This window comes from Ustilago hordei, assembly GCF_900519145.1.
Source record: "Ustilago hordei strain Uho2 genome assembly, contig: UHO2_contig_05, whole genome shotgun sequence".
In the NCBI taxonomy this organism is placed as follows: domain Eukaryota; kingdom Fungi; phylum Basidiomycota; class Ustilaginomycetes; order Ustilaginales; family Ustilaginaceae; genus Ustilago; species Ustilago hordei.
Window position 1 is genome coordinate 1,640,967 of NW_024545279.1, and position 18,291 is coordinate 1,659,257.

The window sequence follows — 18,291 nt, forward strand, 5'->3', positions numbered from 1 at the left end:
GGTGCTGAGAGACGGTGCTGAGAGACGGTGCTGAGAGACGGGACTATATGAGTGCAGAGTGATCCTCCAAGTCGTCCCTATGTGCGAGTCTTGTGTAGCAATGAGCGGTGGAAGGCGATGTCAGCTGCACTAAATCGTGGGAAGGAGCGAGATGAAAAGAGGACATGAAATGAAAGGGCGTTTTGGGTGTGGGAGCGAGCTGGGTATATGCAGCAATGATGAAGATCATCATCGTCATTAACATCATCATTATCATCGCCAATTCTAGCAGTAGCCGAATCGAACAAAAGAGAGATACAAGCGCTGTCGGTTATTGACGGACAAGGGCTTAGGGTTTTGCTATGGCCAAAAACCGAGAGTAACCGATCGCTGGGCAGCCTCTTTCTCTCTATCTTTACAGTCAGTCAGAGTTGTCAAAAAACATACCAACAGTCGTCAAGAGCGGTTTGCTTGCCTCCAACTGCCACATTTCCAACTTGCTATCCGCTTTCCTCACACTCGCGACGCGAACATGCTTCGGTTGCAATGGAGGAGCCACATCGAATCTGTGTAATCAGCTTTTAACTTGGTTGTGTGTCCTTTTCGAGCCTAACATTGATCCCTAACCTCCTTGCTACGCTCAAACTCGAACTCGAACTTGAACTCGAACTTGAACTCGAACTTGAGCACTTGGTTGTTGGTCTTTGCCGTCGTTGAAGCAACAAGCCAGTCGAGCCAAGCCTGAACGTGTGAACGGCTATCTCGATCAACTCTGCTGAACTAGAAACGAATCGGCGATTCCAAGTGTCGCTCTAACATTCTTGAGTCTGAGCTTGCTTTCTTCTCGCGTCACTCGACCATGCCGGAAAGTGGGAGTGAGTTGCCAAGCGCGCGTGCGTGTGTCTCTCTCTCTCTCTCTTTCTTTGTCACCCCTCTTTTTCAGCTTCAGCTTGTGGATTCTCTCTAAAGTCACACCAAAAGCGTGAGAAAAAGCATTCAAATCCGGCTTTGACAATCATCGGATCACCCTATCATCGGATCACCCTATCATCGGATCACCCTATCTTGGCCATCTTGTTTGGCTATTATCACATCACATCGACTCAGCCATCGTGTTTGGCTATTATCACATCGACTCAGCCATTCGAGGTCGACTCTAATCGGGGAGAGAGAGAGAGAGAGAGAGAGAGGAGGGAAGAGAGGATAGCGTCAAGACCACAAACAACCACCACTACCATCATCCTAATCCCCCGCTTGTAAAGCGTTCATCCAGGATCTCGTTGACCTCCTCACCTCTCCACCTCCCCATCTCCCCTCTCCCCCATCTCCTCTCTCCCCCATCTCCCCTCTCCCCCATCTCCCCCACCTCCCGCTGCCATCATCATGTCGGACTCCAGCCTGAAATGACTTGTCCGCTCACACAACCAGGAGGCGGAGCCGCTCGATTTGGCTCGCCACCTCCGCTCCCGGACAATGTGCAGCGTCAGCTCGAGCGAGTTGGCTCACATCAGCTCGATGTCGATCTCTTCTCCGACCTGCTCCAAGCCGCCTGCGACTACCTCGATTCGGGCAAGGCGAAGCAATCCCACATCTTCTGCTCAATAGGCAGGCCTTGCGACTTTGATCTTGAGAGCTGCATGCTTCGTGTCTTCAGCTTTCGTGCCAAGGATCAGGTCGAGCGTTGGACTAGTCGTATCACCTCGGCCATCTACTCCAACTGCATCGAATGCTACAAAGGTTTTCTCCGAGCCAAGCACCATCTTCGCACCATCTACCTCTCGCAGTTTCCGCAAGACAAGCTCAACACCTTTTTCGCCTACGTCGACTCGGTCGAGGAGAAGCTCGCGCTCGATGTGCTCGAAAAGGCCAGACAAACACAAGGCGACCTCCTCCGAAAGCTCACTCGCCCAGAGATCTACGCCCTCCTCACACTGGCCGCATCGCCAAACGCAGCCAAGCTCAACCAAGCCCTCAAAGGCCTCATCAAGCTCGAACAGCTCCCCAACATTCAAGAGCTGCCCGCAGGTCTGTTGACGCTGTCCATCGACGATGACGCTACCCTTCGTGCTTTTGCAGCGAGACAGATGCTACTGCTTAGACCTCTGCCACCAGAGATGGCCGCTACATTCGTATTTGCACAAGCACTCGAACGCGTACAACGCCGATACTCGGATCAAGGCGCAGTGGCAGACTGGTCTTTGCTCTCTATTCTCCTCAATGCTGCTCCCACATCCGCACCAGCTCTGACCCCAACCATCCTCAGCCATGTCCACGACCGAGACGATCGCTTCTGCGACCTTCTCAAAGCTTACGCAGTCTTGCTCAAGTTGCGAGGTCCAGCGATATGGACCCAAAACACCTCCCACATAGCTCCTTCCGACAAAGACGACGAGTACCCTACAGTCATCCTCTCCGGCATTCTCGACAATCCATTCTTCACAAAGCCGCTCTTTGAGTCACAGCGTACCCTCTCCAATCCACGCGAGAAAGGTCTCTTGTTCGGCTGGATGCGTCTCCACCTTGACACACTCCGACCGCAAGGTGGCAAGCCCTTCCGCGAGGCTATCAAACGCATCGCCAACTTTCTCTTTGAACGCATGCAACAAGGTCATGTACCCAACGAGACTCGAGCCGTTGCTTTCGCAGAGGCCATCGACCTCGTTCTCAACCATGCGGATCAAGCCAACAGCAGGGATATCGTCAATCTCTACGCTGCTCCTATCGCTCGGACCGCTCTAGCCCAAGACAGCAAAGCCCAAGACAACAAAGCCCAAGACAGCAAAGCCCAAGACAGCAAAGCCGACGAGTCCACTCGACGCGCTGCACGAGATCTCATCGCGCAAGCCTTTGAAAGAGACGCGACCAACCTTGCGCAAGCTCTCGAAAAGCTGTCGGCGCTTTCGACTCGCAACAACCAAAAGTGGAAAGAGCGAACAAGAGCCCAGCGCGACTCCAAACCTGTCGTCTCCCTCGAGACCTTCTACGAGGACACAGCCCGCCAAGAATATCCTCTCGTTGAGATCTGCAGCGTATTGTGGAAAGAGGTGTACAACGTCACAGCATCTGGCTCTTCAAAGCAGGGCCTCAGCATTCTCCTCGGTGCTCTAGCCCGTATTGCGGTCTGCACACAGCCATCTTTGCAGACGCACACGCTCAAGCCACCTTCCACCACCGGCTCCAATGCTGCTTACGACGCCTATGTGACGCGTATGCGACAGTCGATAGCTAGCTTACTTGGCGCTTTCCGAGCTATGCGTCGTTCCGACTTTGCCGAGCGTCTCGCCGACTTTGGTGAGCTCACTGGCGAACAAGAGGTTCAGCAAGTCTGCACCGCCGACGCCTACAGTCTCTTGATGCTCAACTTGTGTCCAGACGCGGACGTCTACCGCCCCGCTCAGAACCTGCTTCGACAAGCCTTCAGCACGGTGGAGAGTCGTGCTGACTGTTTCCGCATCCTCTTCCAGATCAACCACACTTTGGCTCTTCGCGCTCTTGTCGACTATCTGCAGCTCTTCATCAATGCCATTACCAAGATGATCGAAGCCAACGAGCTAGCCAAGTGGATGGTGAGAAGTTTCGCCGACATTGTCAATGTGCTTGCTGGTAGCACCGACGGCCTCTTGCGTCCTGGCACTTGGTGGACACTCATCGAGGATCGCTCTACACTTCAAGCGGTGGCGCTCAAGGCTCCCGCTATCTGGCGCTCAATGTGCGACAGTGTAGCGGCCATCTTCAAACGTACTCCATCATGGTCGACACTGCTCCCCAGAGAGGAAATGGTGGCGTGGTTCCGTGATGTCACCATCTTTGCATCCGAGATGGTCGATGCCTTGGCAGTGTTCCGCAACGTTGTGCGTCGTGCTGCTGAAGCTCCGTCTCGATGGATTGGTGGCCAAGATGCAGACGCCCTTGAGTCGGCAGAGGACGAGACCATGGTGCAAGCGCTTGCTCTACCCGTCGAGTGCGCTACCAGCTGGCTTCGCATGAATGATGAAGACATTCTCCGCGAGACGCAGTCGTTCATCCTCAAGGCGCTTGACCAGTTCGGTGTCGAGTACGATTTTCCATCACGTTCCAAGACCAAGATGCTCACTTTTATCAACGAACAGATGGCTATCAAGGATGCAGCAGCTCGACATACCTTGCTGACACTTGACGAGTTGGCCGATCTCAAGGTTAGGCTCGACCCCGACGCCGGCATCATCGAGATTAGCGATGAGGATGATGAGACAACCAGCACTGCTTCGGACGTCAAGACAACTCAGTCTACGGCTACAACCTCGGTCTCCTTCTCCTCCTCCTCCTCCTCCTCCTCCTTCTCCTCCTCCTCGTCGTCGTCGTCGTCGTCATCCTCTCTGAAACGCACCGAGGATGCTTCATCAGCTTCCAAGTATTCATCTGGACCACGCACAACATCCTCATCTTCTGGTCGCGCTAAAGCTGAGCAAGACAACTCGCACTGGTGGGCTGGTGTCGGCAACTTTGGCATGCTCTCAAACAGTCAAGAGCAACGGCGCAAGAACAAGCTCAAGCAGTCCAAGCTCAGCTTTGCCAAAGTCGATCCCAACGACATTATCGATATCGACAAGGATGAACGCTCCGATGCGGGCACCACCAAGAAGCCCATCACGCTCGACTTTACCCGCCCCAAAGCTGCACCGTCCCCCTCGGCACCGATCAATGCCTACCGAGGCGCTTCATCGCGAGGCGTCTACTCGTCTTCATCGAGTGCGTCAGCGAGCTCGCGGGCGGGTATTACCAAGGGAAGCACTGGTAAGCTCGCTCAACTACGTCAAGAGCTGGGCAGCGGCTCTGGTCGCTCGTTCAAGCCACAGAATGCCAACGTGCGATCAGGCGAGGCTCGATGGGGTCGCAATCACGAAGACGACGTTACCGTCAGGGCACCCGCTGCTGTCAGCTCCGTGACTGGCGCGCTCATCAGCAAGATGCCGCCTCCTACGACGGAAGCTGCCAAGGCGGCCGCTGCGAGGAAAGCGGCAAGAGCCGAGAGCGAGAGTACAGCTTCCTCATCCTCCTCTTCCTCCGAGTCTAGCGATGAAGAGAGCGAGGCGAAAGGCCTGGCAGCGCTTCGTGCCAAGACGGATCGTCCACGTATTCCCAAGGTAGCTCAGCCACCGCAACGCAAGATGATCATCCGCGAGGACTATCATCTTGAGCGGGCTAAGCTTGAACGTGCTGATGCCGAACGCAAGCGTATCTTGCGTAGTCCGCCCGACTTTTCGGCACTCTATCGCAGCATTCTCTGTTGGAAGTACAACCATGAAGGCGATCGACCTCCAGCACAACCCGGTAAGGAACCCACCTATCGACACATCCAGCCGCACTTTGCTAATGCCAACGAGTATGGCCTTGTGCTTGGGCCTCTTCTGCTGCTGGAATGCTGGGCGCAGTTCCGTCAAGCCAAGGAGGAAGCCGACACCAACAATGAGCCCAGCATCCCTCTCGAAGTGGCTGGACGATCTACGGTCGACATGTTTGTCGATGTCAACGTCACCATTCCACCTGACGTGCTGCCACCGATGATCAACTACAACGATGCCGAAATTGTACGACTCAAGGAGAGGAGGCCAGCCATCTCGGGCAAGGAGGCCAAGATCATCTTGGCCAAAGTGCAGGTATTCAAGCGACATCCTCAAGGTCATCAGCTGACACTTCGATGCTGTTTGGCAGATGACCGTCAAGGTGTCAGCACCGCGCTGGTCAATCGATCCAAGTGGGAAGTCAAGAAGCTCTTTTCGCTCACTACGCTGCATCGAGAGTATGGCGCGCTCATGGTCGCTCCGCACTTTGATCTGTTTAGCGATGTCATCAAGGCACGTGTCGCACCCAAAGCGACGCTTGCAGCTGATGAGGTGCGCAAGGCGATGCAAGGGTATCAAGTCAACGAGCCGCAAGCGCGAGCCATTCTTGGCTCGTTGGCAACTGGAGGCTTCTCGCTCATCCAGGGTCCTCCAGGTACAGGTAAGACCAAGACCATCTGTGCCCTCATTGGCGCCTTTGTCTCTCGCCGGAAAGGTCCTTCGACGTCGGTGCAGGCTGGACAGGCGCAGGGCAAGGTCGGTGCGACGAAAAAGATCCTGTTGTGTGCACCGAGTAATGCAGCCATCGATGAGGTGGCGAAGCGTGCTCGAGCCGGCATTCGCCTACTGGATGGCAAAGTCATCCACCCCAAAGTCGTTCGTGTCGGACGTGAGGAGACGATCAATGTCAGTGTCAAGGACATCTCGCTCGAGTACCTCATCGAGCAGCGGCTGGAGGGAGGCAGTGCCTTCGATGCCAATCGTAACAGTGCCACTGCAGCCGACCCAAGCGCCTTGCATGCCGAGATCCACAAGCTCAAGATGCAACGAGAACAGAAGCAGGACGAACTGTCTCAGGCTCGAGGATCGGGTGATGGAGCATTGGCGACGCAACTCGAAGCCGAGATCCGTAACTTGTCCGCCAAGCGTCTGGGTATCATGTCGAAGCTCGATGAAGCCAAGGATAAGCAGCAGAGCCAGCATCGTCAGCGCGAAGCCGATCGTAGGCGAGCCAGGCTAGAGATCCTGGGCGACGCCGATGTGATCTGCACAACTTTGTCGGGTGCCGGTCACGAGATGCTCAGCGGTGTCGCCTTTGACTTTGAGACGGTTGTCATCGACGAGGCAGCACAGGCTGTCGAGTTGAGCACGATCATCCCGCTTCGATACGGATGCAAGCAGTGCATCATGGTCGGTGATCCGAATCAGTTGCCACCCACAGTCATTTCACAGCAAGCCGACAAGCTGGGCTATTCGCAGTCGCTGTTTGTGAGGATGTTTGAGCGTGCACCTCAAGCGGTGCATCTACTCAGCATTCAGTACCGTATGCATCCCGAGATCTCGGTCTTCCCTTCGAAAGCGTTCTACGACTCGAAGCTGCAAGATGGACCCGATATGGCCGAATTGACACGCCAGCCTTGGCATAAGTACGAGCTGACGCGACCGTTCAAGTTCTTGTCGACGAAAGCACCCGAGTCGCCTGGTCGCTTCCATTCGATCATCAACAAGGAGGAAGCCAACGTCGCTCTAGCTCTGTACGAGCGACTGCGAACCGACAATCCGCGAGAGAATTTTGACTATCGAATCGGTATCGTCACCATGTACAAGGCGCAGGTGTTTGAGCTCAAACGGACGTTCCAGCAACGCTATGGACAGGACATTGTCGAGCGCATCGACTTTAACACGGTCGATGGTTTCCAAGGTCAAGAAAAGGACATCATCATCTTGAGTTGTGTCCGTTCACTGCCCAAGCCGAGCAGCATTGGTTTCTTGAGCGATCGTCGACGTCTCAATGTCGCTGTCACCCGTGCCAAGAGCAACCTGTTTATCATTGGTAATGCTGAACATCTGCGTCGAGGCGATGCGATCTGGGAGAGCTTAGTAGCTGCGGCTGAACAGCGTGGAGCGGTGCAACCCATCACGGTAGCATTGCTGCAGAAGGGAATTCGCACTCTGGCCAACAACTTTGTTGCTATCGAGTCGAAGAAGCCAGCTACAGCTGCAAATTCTAGCACGACTCGATCGACTACAGCAAGACCTCTGCCTCGGCCTCCAAGTGGTCCACTGCCAGCTCTTCCTCCCGGACCTCCTCCAGGTTCACCTCCCGCTCGACCGCCGCCATCGACTGCTAGGCCGCCTGTGCAAAAGCCGGGCACTTTGTACGCACCTCCACCCGTCAATCAGGGCAATGGCGCCGCGAGGAAGCTCGTGCAGAGCCCAAATGGCGTGCCTCCTCGAGGGCCGCACAGTGACCCAAAGAAGCGCAAGTCGATCGTGGTCGACGACCCCAAGATGATCCCGAAGAAACCGCGTCTTTCAATTGAGGTCGACATTCCTGCAGGCAAGCCGCGTCCTCATTCGAATGCAGCTTCACCAGTCGGTCAAGGTTTGCGACCTGGTGCTGTCAATGGTCGACCCAATGGCGGCCAGAACGGCAATGGTGCGATGCGTCCTCCTCGAACAACAGATAATCCCAGCAACGACCTACCAGCGGGAAAGCTTCGAGTATCGCCTATGCAGCAGCAGCAACAGCAACAGCAACAACAACAACAACAACAGCAACAACAACAACAACAACAACAACAACAACGACAGCAACAGCAAGTTCAAGCTGGAATCCCCAACAAGCGGCCGGTCACTCCTCATGGTGCTAGCCCCAAAGAGCGCGTGCCGATCGGTGTGCCTAATAGGAATGGAGTAGCTCATGGAAGTCCACGTGGATTGGCTGCGCTGTCTCGCCGACCTGCCAGTCCACCGAAGCCCTCGAACGCTGCTCTCGACGCCTTGTTTGTCAAGAAGCGCAAGTGATGCAACAGTCTCGCCTCGTACTCACCGCGGATCTCTGGCACCTCTTCAGGATTCTGCCTTACATGCTCAACTTCCTCCTTGACAATTTATTGCAATGCATCTCGCCGCGTCGTCGCATTAGGACTCCCCCTTGCCAGCATCCTCACATTTGTATTCTAGCATTTCAAAAGCGATTATCGGTCGGATCATTCCATCCTTGCATGCCTCCTTGTATCGGTGCGTCGTCTCAGGGTGCGCTCCGTTAGAGAGCGGATGTAAATGTAGCGATCGTGAGTGTGAAAGTCAGTTGCGACTGGGCTGGTGTAGAATTTGTGGTGGTCAAGTTGGTGTTGCCTTGGAAGAAGAAAAGTCGAAGTCACTTAGCCTCTACCCTAAACAACCCTAAACCTGTAAGGGTTCCAGCACCTAGTGCGATGAATCAGGACAAACCGAGGTTATACGAGAACATGTTGCTTTCGTTCTGAAAGACGATCAGATTGGCTTGAGCGCTCTTTCCGTTCTTTCCGCTCCTTGCCGCTCCTTGCCGCCTACGCGATCATCGCGGTGCTCGCCACCATAAGAGCCGTTTTGCATCTCGCGATGTATCGCAGGCGAGTCTTCTCTTCTAGCTCTTCTCAACCTCACTCTTAATCGCACAGCATTGCGACAAGAATGTAGAGGGTAGGAGTGGTTATGAGGAACTTGAATTGGTTTGGGGCAAAGAGTTGTGAAAACGGTTCACTTGTTTACTAAGCTAGTCGAAACAAAGATCAGAAAGCCGAGATAAACAGCAGCAGCAGCAGCAGCAGGAGGAGGAGGAGGAGGAGGAGGAGGGAATACTGCACATCTGCCTCTGCAAAGCAAGTGCATCTCAAGTTGCAACCACTGCAGACACAGGATATAGTCGAAAGCTGCCATCAAAGCGAAGCGCAAGTTCCTCTCAAGTCGATTTTCAAGCCAATTGGCAGAGACGAAAGTTTGCACACCTTAGCGACAATCGTTTGCATCACCACGAACCTGTTGCATATGAAGCACCAGTGTTGAATAGAACCACGATAAGTACGAGTCGACTTCAGTACGTGCCACTTGTGATACAATGCCCATGCCAAACAGGATTTGATTTGAAAACTGCACAGAAACAAACAACAGAGCTTTACACGGACACCAAAAGAAACACCAACACTCTACACGAAGCGTGGCGAATGTACAATTTATGGAGGATAACAAGGCAAAACAAAGGAAGCTCAAGGTATACGAGTAGAAAGTGGGAGTTAGATAGGAGGAATAAAGTCAGAGATGCGATCCCTAGCATTCTGAGCAATACATTCTGCGATCCAAGTGATGCTTCTAATCTCCTGTTCCTTGAGTTTCAACCATGCGTAAAAGATACCAAACTGAAACTGCGTAATGGTGAGCATCCTATTGAGATGAACCTCCAACTTGAACATTTTATCTTCCAACATATCTGCGTTTGCCTCTACAGCTCCGTTGGCTGCTGCGCCACCACTTTGAGTGGAGCTATCGAAGAAAGAACGGTATTCAGGAATAGCATCGCAAACGCTCTTGACCTGATCCAATTCGTCTGCTTTAGCTAAAATGTTATTCCCCGCTGGAAACAACTTTCCAATACTGGGAAACAACCTTGCTCTATCCTCCTTACCAAGGCTCGTACCGAAAGAGTTGATAGTGATATTGATCGTTCTACGATCGGCTTCGAAGCTCAACAACTGAGACATGGTCTCCTTTGTCGTTGGGCCTAAGCTCTGGCAAAAGGAGTAAAAATCTTCGAGGTAGGCCTTGTAAAGAGTGTTTCGAATGATTTCGATGTTCAAATCATCCAGATCTGAAGCCGAAATACAATCGCGGAAATACGGCGCCAAAGGTGTTTCGACCAAGACCGAGTTGTACAACTCCTCCACAGTGGTAGCTACACACAGTGCAGGCATTGTATCGAATAAGCCGAGTGGATGGCATCTTTGCAAGAGTTCGTGCGTGTCACGTTGATGAAGTGTACCGGTAATAAGAAGGATGACATTGTCGATCATATACGCATACGTCATATAATCGAGGAACTTGGAAAGAGGCTGAACAGCATTAGTCCTAAGATATTCGAATTCCGAGACGAGTTTCCGTGTCGCTTTGTCGGCAATGGTCGAGGTGGAAATAGGCCAAGGTTCGTTTTGAAGGAAATTGCCGTAGTCTGTTGCTGAAAGTTGCATTTTGAAATCATCAAGCGTTTCACATTGAGTCAAAGACTGATAGTGATTTGAAGCGAGAAGAGATGTACAGTAACCACGAACTACTCCTTCGAGAAAGCCATGGTCGACATTGAACGAGATCATTTCCATGCTGTGCGACGATAACTGCAGCGATCCAAAGCTGGCTTTGTGGCAGTTGCTCAGTCGGCCGTATCGGATCGAGTGCCGCGCGATGGGAGAAGCCAAGACTGTACCAGTGTAGTCGGCTACTTTAACAAAGATGGCAACAACGACGGTGTCAATGAGCGTCGATGGTGGTGGATGCGATTGATGGTCAAGGTGAGATGCCAACTTGTTGGAATTGCGTTGCCTTGCTGACATTCCCGACATTCCCAACTCGCACTCTCTCAGTCTTTGCTCCAAGCCCCCCCCAAAAAAAGCGGCCCGTGCGCAGTTCCAAAGCCAGGCAGCACACGCAGGGGCAACACGCAGCACAGCACAGCACAGCACAGCACACCATCCCCTGCGTCACGTGCAACTTGGGTCAAATCTAACAGACTGAATTGTAATTCGATAGGCGCGGCGATACGCTCGATACGCTCGATACGCGCTGCGCCTGACTCTGACGACTGACAAGCAAGTGGCAGACTGGAATTATGTTCCAGACAGCCTGTCTGAACACGCGTCAGAAGTCCCTTACGGACCCCTTTGATTCTCTCGCATGAATCCCCACTACCTTTTGTTTGCCATCACTTCCCTTTGATCACCATCGCTCCCCTTTGTACTTAGGAGTGCCCTTCAGGCACTCAGCAGAACACAGTCAGGCATGTAAGGTATATATAGAGAGGATTCACATTCCCCCTTCACTTCTTAATCCAAGCTTCCCTTCTAACGTACTTGAAGGCCCTAGGAAACACTTTATCGATAAAGTGGTTGCTACCCCTGGTGTGTAGTTATCTCTTTTCGTACACCCCCCATCTTCTCTACCTCTACCCTACGACATGTCAGCCCCCCTCCAGCTCCTGGCGCCACTGCCGACGCTCGAGAGCCTTGCAGCCCACACCTCCCAGTTGTCGGCCGAAATGCGATCGTTCTTCGTCTCCTATGAAGAAGAGAAGATCACCAAGGAGACTGTTCTTGGTAAGTTTAGTGCTTTGGACGTTACCCTCACTGCACTCAAGAACCAGATCACCGAACTGTCCAGGCTCCATCTGCAGTTCAACCTGTTCAAAGCCACGAATGATGTAGAGTTTGCAAAGGTCAAGACTGTGATGCAGAACAGCCTTGACAGTCTCTCTGATAGCATCAAAGCTCTGGGCAACGAGACGAAGCTGTCGATCGATGAGATCAATGGTAAGCTGGGCGCTTTCCCCACCCAGTTCACCCAGGCCATCGACGACTGTTTTGCTCAGCTCTCCCAACAGAATGAGCGACGCACGCATGAGATCGTCCAAGAGTATGCTGTCCCTCAGCAGCCCGCTGAGGGTCTGCTCCCCTCTGATGAAGTGATGCCCTCGCCGGCCAAGCAAGAGACCTCTGTCACCGACACACAGGATGCTGGAGATGTCAGCCTAGCCCAAGTGATCGAAGACAAGATCGACTGGTCTGAGGATCTCAATGATGCCACCAATGACCATGAGATCTTCAATGCCTCCAAGGATGCCCGCATCCCCAAGTTCCGCCCCTACAATGACTCCACCGAGGAGACTGCTGGTGAATGGCTTCAGGATTTCGTGGAAGTACTGGTTGACAGCCGAGTTAGCAAGAGCAGGTGGCCAGTTGCCATCTCTAGCTGTCTCGAGGGTTCCCCAATTGGGTGGTGGCATGCCTTCAGGAAGAAATATTCCTCCTTTTCTTGGACCCTTTATCGGCAAGCCTTCCTGGAGGCTCACGAAGAACGGAACCCAGCCTTCACAGCAAGACGCAAGATCAAGGCGCTTGTTTTCAAGGACATGGACAGCTATATCAAGAATTTCCGTAAGCTCGTGTTACTCACTCCACCAGGCAGCTTCACGGACTCCGAGTGGGTCGATCGTTTCTGCGAGAAGCTCCCCTCTAGGTACTGTGACCTCGTCCATGATATCCAACGGAAGAACATTGTCGACAACTTTGAGGAGGTTGTGCAAGAGGCTTGTAACTTCAAGAACGGCAACGTGGCTGTGCAGAGTCAGTTCGCTGACCACACAACCAAGGACTCTTCTGGTAGACAGTCTACCCACTTCAATGTGTGGAAGAAGGTGGAGCGCAGGCCTATGTCACTCCATGCCACTTCCCACAAGTCCACCAGGAACAGTCACCTGAAGAGCGCTCGCCGATCTGAGCCAAGGAAGCACACACCCACCCTTCCTGCTCCAGTTGCGGACGAGAACACCAAGTGCTATCACTGTCATAAGCTTGGTCATTTCTCCCGCGACTGTCCACAGAGGACCAAGCGTGCCGGCATGCATACCCTGCATATGGTGTCCAGGGTTGATCATCTGCCAAAGATCAACGTCCATCTTCCCGATGGTTTACGAGTGTTCATGCTTGCGGACACCGGCGCCTCCCACAACTATGTTGCTGGAGACTTCCTCGAGTTCCTGCAAAAGAATGGTACCCATATCACAGAGCGTAAATGCAGTTTGGAGGTCATCCAGACCACCTCCAGCGAGATTACGACCGCTTCGAAGTTGGTCACACTCCCATTGATCATTGCTGGACAACGGGTAATGCTCGAGGCATTCGCCCTTGACCTCCATGAAGGCTGCGACTTCAGTCTCATTGCAGGATTACCCTTCCTGTGAAAGACCCGAGCCGAATTCGTCTGGCATGACGACGAGCCTGCCCTCGGGTTGAAATTGCTGATCAATGGACATGTGGTACAGGTCAGCTGTGATATGAGTACTGAGGATTCGGCTACAAAACTAATTAGCATACTCGAGACACAGGCACCTCCTCAGTTTGAGTCTAATCTCAGCGATTGGACGTCAAGCCTCGCTAAGTGATTCCCAACCTTATTCTCCGGTAAATTAAACTCGGACCCATCAAAAAGGGCCAAGATCGAACACGAGTTCGACCTCACTGACTTGCGTCCGATCCGACAGCCCCCACGTCGTCGCTCACCTGCAGAAGACTGTGTGATCCATGATTTCATTAATGAAAGTCTGGAGAATGGCACTATTCGACATAGTTCTTCCGCCTGGTCTTCCCCAGTGCACATTGTACCCAAACCGGATGGTAAGAAGCACGTCATGATCAACTATTGTGCCCTCAATCGAGTTACCCGCTGGGACGCCTACCCAATCCCTCATGTGGATGACCCGTTGAACCTGCTGGCTGGAAGCCGCTACTTCACCAGTTTGGATTTCCTGAATGGGTTCTGGCAGATCCCAATGAAGGAAAGTCACAAGGGCGTGACAGCCTTCTCCTGCCAGTATGGCCACTTCGAATGGAATGTCATGCCCATGGGTCTTACAAATGTGCCTGCCATGTTCCAGCGAGCAATGAACGACGTTCTGGCCGACTTCATTGACCAGTGTTGCATAGTGTACCTGGATGACATCACAGTATTCTCCCCTGACCTAGAGACACACAAAAAGGACATCGACAAGGTTTGTGCTGCCCTCAAGGCTGCTGGATTCGTCTTGTCACTCCACAAGTGTCACTTCGCAAAGGAGGAGATTAAGATGTTGGGTCACATCATCAACAGCGGTAAGACCATAATGCCGAATCCAGCTAAAGTTGAGGCAATTACCACCTGGCCGTTCCCGGCCGACATCACAAGCATCTGAGGATTCCTCAATGTGTGTGGATATTACCGACGTTTTATTGAAGGATTTGCTGGGATCGCTGACCCACTCTACAAGCTGACCGAGGGAAGTCCCCAGAAGGGAGCAGCGATTGACATGACAGAGCCTCGAAAGTGTGCATTCAATGAGCTCAAAGCGGCAGTACAGAATATGGTTCTGGGTCTTCCCCAACTCGACAGGCGTTACTACGTCGAGTCGGATGCATCTGACACTGCCATCGGTGCAGTTCTATCTCAAGTTCGTCGCAATTGGCAGGGCCGACAGTTCAACGACTGGGAACTACCCCCCAAGTCCGCTCTGCAGCCAGTCGCCTTCTTCTCCAAGCGTCTATCCAAGATGGAGAGGAACTACTCTGCCAGGGAGCAAGAGCTTCTTGGTGGCATTGCCAGCATGACTCATTTCTGCTGCTACATCGATGGAGCTCCTGGCGGTTTCACTTGGATAACAGACCACAAAGGAATCGTCTATTTTTGCACCCAACGTGAGCTAACTCCACACGAGTACCGCTACCTCGATCGTATCGAGCAATATGATCCCCACATCATCTATCGAAAGGGTGAGGAAAACATAGTGGCAGATGCCCTAAGCCGACGACCCGGTTTGGCCGACAATGATGAACCCAGCAATGACTTAAAGCAGGTTTTGGTCACTAGAAGAAGACCTGCTCTCATCGGCCCTCCCGGACCTACCACTCTCGAGAGGCTCACTGCCGATGTGTCCGACGGCGAGCTCGCTATCAAACCTGGTATGGCGGAAGCAGTCACTGAGAGCATAGCTTGCGAGGGTCATTCCACCTGGCTCTCCATCGAACAGAAGGCGCTGTCCATTGCAGAGACAGCTGTCAGAAACTCAGTCTCTGCTGAGGAAGCTCTGCCCAGTGTGGACATGGGCGGGCTCGATGATGGCAACGTAGCCAAGGCATTACAAAAAGCAGAGCACTGGGTGCTACAGTTGTTTGTCGAAGATGGCTGTCTATTCTGTCTCAACAAGCTGGGCTCTCGGGTAACTGTCATCACCTCATTTGAGAGAGCTTGCTCTCTGACCAAGGCCTTACACAACGAGGGAGGACACCGGAAGCAAAGTGCTCTCAAGAATCTGGTTACAGATCGATACACCTTCCCAGCCATGCTTGCCATCTGCGGAGCAGTGGCACACTTATGCATCGAATGTCAGATCGCGGCGAATCCGGGGAGGAGCTATGGTCCCCTCCATCCCTTACCTAGGATGGATGCTTTCGAACGATGGGGGCTGGATTTTCTGTCCCTGCCTGGCTTAAGGTTGGGCAACACGAAGCTCATCACTGTGATCGACTACTGTACAGGTCAAGCACATGCCTTCCCCACCAAGAACGAGAATACTGCTGATGCACTGCGCATGATGGAAAATCTGATCCACAGGTATGGAAAACCATCATCCGTCATATGCGACAACGGCTCGGCATGGATATCCTTCGGATTCTGCGATTACATGTGTTCTCTGGGCATCAGGATCATTTACATCTCCCCATACCACCCACAGACCAATGGCAAGGTCGAGCGATTCAACGGTATCCTCCTCAATGCCCTCAAGTGATATGGTGCTCAACACCAACTCAATTGGGATGACCCCAAGCTCCTCAACCAAGTCTTGTTTGGATACCGTGCCACCAGGTCGGAAATGACCAGCGAGTCTCCCTTCTTCATGATGTATGGCCGCCACCCTCGTTTCTGGTTCCAGGCAACCGACAATGCCTCAGACGCCCTGAACACTTCTCGGAACCACGAGTTAGAGGCTCAGTTAGTAAGGGCAAGACATTTCGACAAGTTCCGAACTGCCGCCAACATCAGAGCTCGCCAGATCATGGAACGACGAGCCCTCCTTCGTGAAAGGTCCCATCCAGACTGGCCAGAGATCGCTGTGGGGGATATCATCCTAGCAAGGAATCGTCTGGAAAGAGCAGGCAAGTATGACCCTCCCTGGAGCAGTCCTTATCTGGTATCGAGCATCTCTGTCGAGGGGGTGGCCAAGCTTGTCTCCCGTCAAGGTCGAACGCTCAAGTCAACCATCAATGTCTTGGATCTCAAGCTTGCCCATGGTCCCAGCGCCGACCGGTCTCATTGGTTCCCTCGACCACCTCCTCAGCAGAGCTCCTTCATCAGCGAGGCCGACCTTCGTCGCTGGGATGCCATGGAAGCGGGGGATATGCAGTCACCATCCAATGAAGGCGATCCTCCCGCATCTCCGCCACTGCAGATGACGACAATGCCTCCTCCAAGCAGCTTGACCCGCCAGCAGAATCCCCAGCCCACAGCCAGAGCAATGATGACGACTCCGGCTCCAGGGGAAAGGGCAAGCAGCGAGCGAGATCCCCCAACACTGACCCTGAACGACTACCGTCGTCTAGCAGGAATACCGCTCAGGCACAGTTGCACCTCCTGACCCCCAACTGCAGAGGATTCGCGAGGAGCAAGTCCTACCACCAGTTCGAGTCATCAGACTCTGGACTAATTCCCATTCAGGAAGACGATTGGGATGCATCATTGGCAGCAGTGATGCAGGTCTCTCATCTCCAACAGGAGTTGTTCGACAGAGAGGGGGATGGGAACAACGGTGATCCTGGCCCCTCCACCCATGCCACAGCTGAGCCACTCGACCCCACCTGCTACAGCTGTGGTGAGCCAGGCCATGCATTGCGAGACTGTCCCGCCTTGTCTACAAGTGCTTCTCGTACTGCAGCCTGGAAAGCTCCAGTGCTTGAGCCCAGCAAGCATCCAGGCACAAACCTGCTGATCAGAAGAGAGGAGATCGACAGGGTGATGGTACATATGTTGGTCCAAAACAGCTTGGCAAGGCATGCTCTGAAGTCATGAAGGAACTGCGCTGGCAAGCAACCGAAGTGCACCGCCGGTCTCAACAGCAATCAGCTGCTTACAAGGCCTACAACAAAATGTGGAAGAGGTTGCGTGTCACTTGCACTTACCGGAGACAGTACCAAGAGGAGCTCAAGCAACTGAATTTCCTCACTGGTGGAGCCGTTTGGCAGGACCGCAACCAACAGTTCAAGGCACGCTTCACCCCTGAAGCATATCGAGAGTACAAGCTAGCTGTGGCGCACAGGCACCGCGCAACCAAGACGGTAGAAGAGCTTCAGGCACGGCGTCGTAGGTACCACATTCGAGAACAAGAGGCGCGGGCCTCCGATCCTGACCATTACAAAGCGCTAGGAAAGGAAAAGTGGCAATGCCTTTTAGAGCAACAGAAAGCCGATGAGGAACTTAACGAGAAGATCAAGATGAGAGCAAGGGCGAACAGTCGCTGTTATCAGAAGAGGCACAAGGAAGAGCTGCGTGCTAGGAAACAAGCTAAGTATCAGGAGCAGAAGAAAGATCCTGCTTTCCTAGAAAGGAGGAGGCAAATGGAGCACGAGTGGCATCGGAAGAAGGTTGAAGCTGCTGGTAAGACCTATAGGCCAATCGCCAGGACCAAGGCTAAGGCTCTATCCGAACCACCCCCTCTTGCACCTTCTACACTGCCTTCCCCTGACTGCAGTGGCTCAGATACTCGCTCATCCGACGAAAGGGAGCCCCCTCCCTCGCAACAGACAGCAGCACCCTCCTCCAACCTCTCCAACATTCCCAACTCAAAGAATGACGAAGACGACGATAGCGATCATGACACCACACCCTTCTGGAGAACTCGGCGTTGTTGCAAGTGTTGAGACTCTTAAAGACAGTTCGAGGTCGTACTGTCTCGAGTGGGGGATGGTGTTCCAGACAGCCTGTCTGAACACGCGTCAGAAGTCCCTTACGGACCCCTTTGATTCTCTCACATGAATCCCCACTACCTTTTGTTTGCCATCACTTCCCTTTGATCACCATCACTCCCCTTTGTACTTAGGAGCACCCTTCAGGCACTCAGCAGAACACAGTCAGGCATGTAAGGTATATATAGAGAGGATTCACATTCCCCCTTCACTTCTTAATCCAAGCTTCCCTTCTAACGTACTTGAAGGCCCTAGGA

General features: G+C 53.1%; 3 protein-coding genes across 3 annotated transcripts; 2 read left to right on the top strand and 1 right to left on the bottom strand.

The window, feature by feature from the left end:
- Positions 1–1,382: 1,382 nt before the first annotated feature.
- Positions 1,383–8,327, top strand: UHO2_03457 (uncharacterized protein; the record flags this gene model as incomplete). Its single annotated transcript, XM_041558372.1, has 1 exon — positions 1,383–8,327. The coding sequence occupies one exon, from the start codon at positions 1,383–1,385 to the stop codon at positions 8,325–8,327; it is 6,945 nt and encodes a 2,314-aa protein (XP_041414306.1).
- A 1,250-nt stretch (positions 8,328–9,577) lies between these two features.
- UHO2_03458 (putative vacuolar atp synthase subunit d) lies at positions 9,578–10,654 on the bottom strand (the record flags this gene model as incomplete). Its single annotated transcript, XM_041558373.1, has 1 exon — positions 9,578–10,654. One exon carries the CDS (start codon positions 10,652–10,654, stop codon positions 9,578–9,580), a length of 1,077 nt encoding a protein of 358 aa, XP_041414307.1.
- Positions 10,655–13,734: 3,080 nt separating this feature from the next.
- On the top strand, positions 13,735–17,989 carry UHO2_03459 (uncharacterized protein; the record flags this gene model as incomplete). Its single annotated transcript, XM_041558374.1, has 5 exons — positions 13,735–14,194; positions 14,318–15,860; positions 15,942–16,669; positions 16,726–17,090; positions 17,114–17,989. The coding sequence occupies 5 exons, from the start codon at positions 13,735–13,737 to the stop codon at positions 17,987–17,989; spliced, it is 3,972 nt and encodes a 1,323-aa protein (XP_041414308.1).
- Between the last annotated feature and the right edge of the window lie 302 nt (positions 17,990–18,291).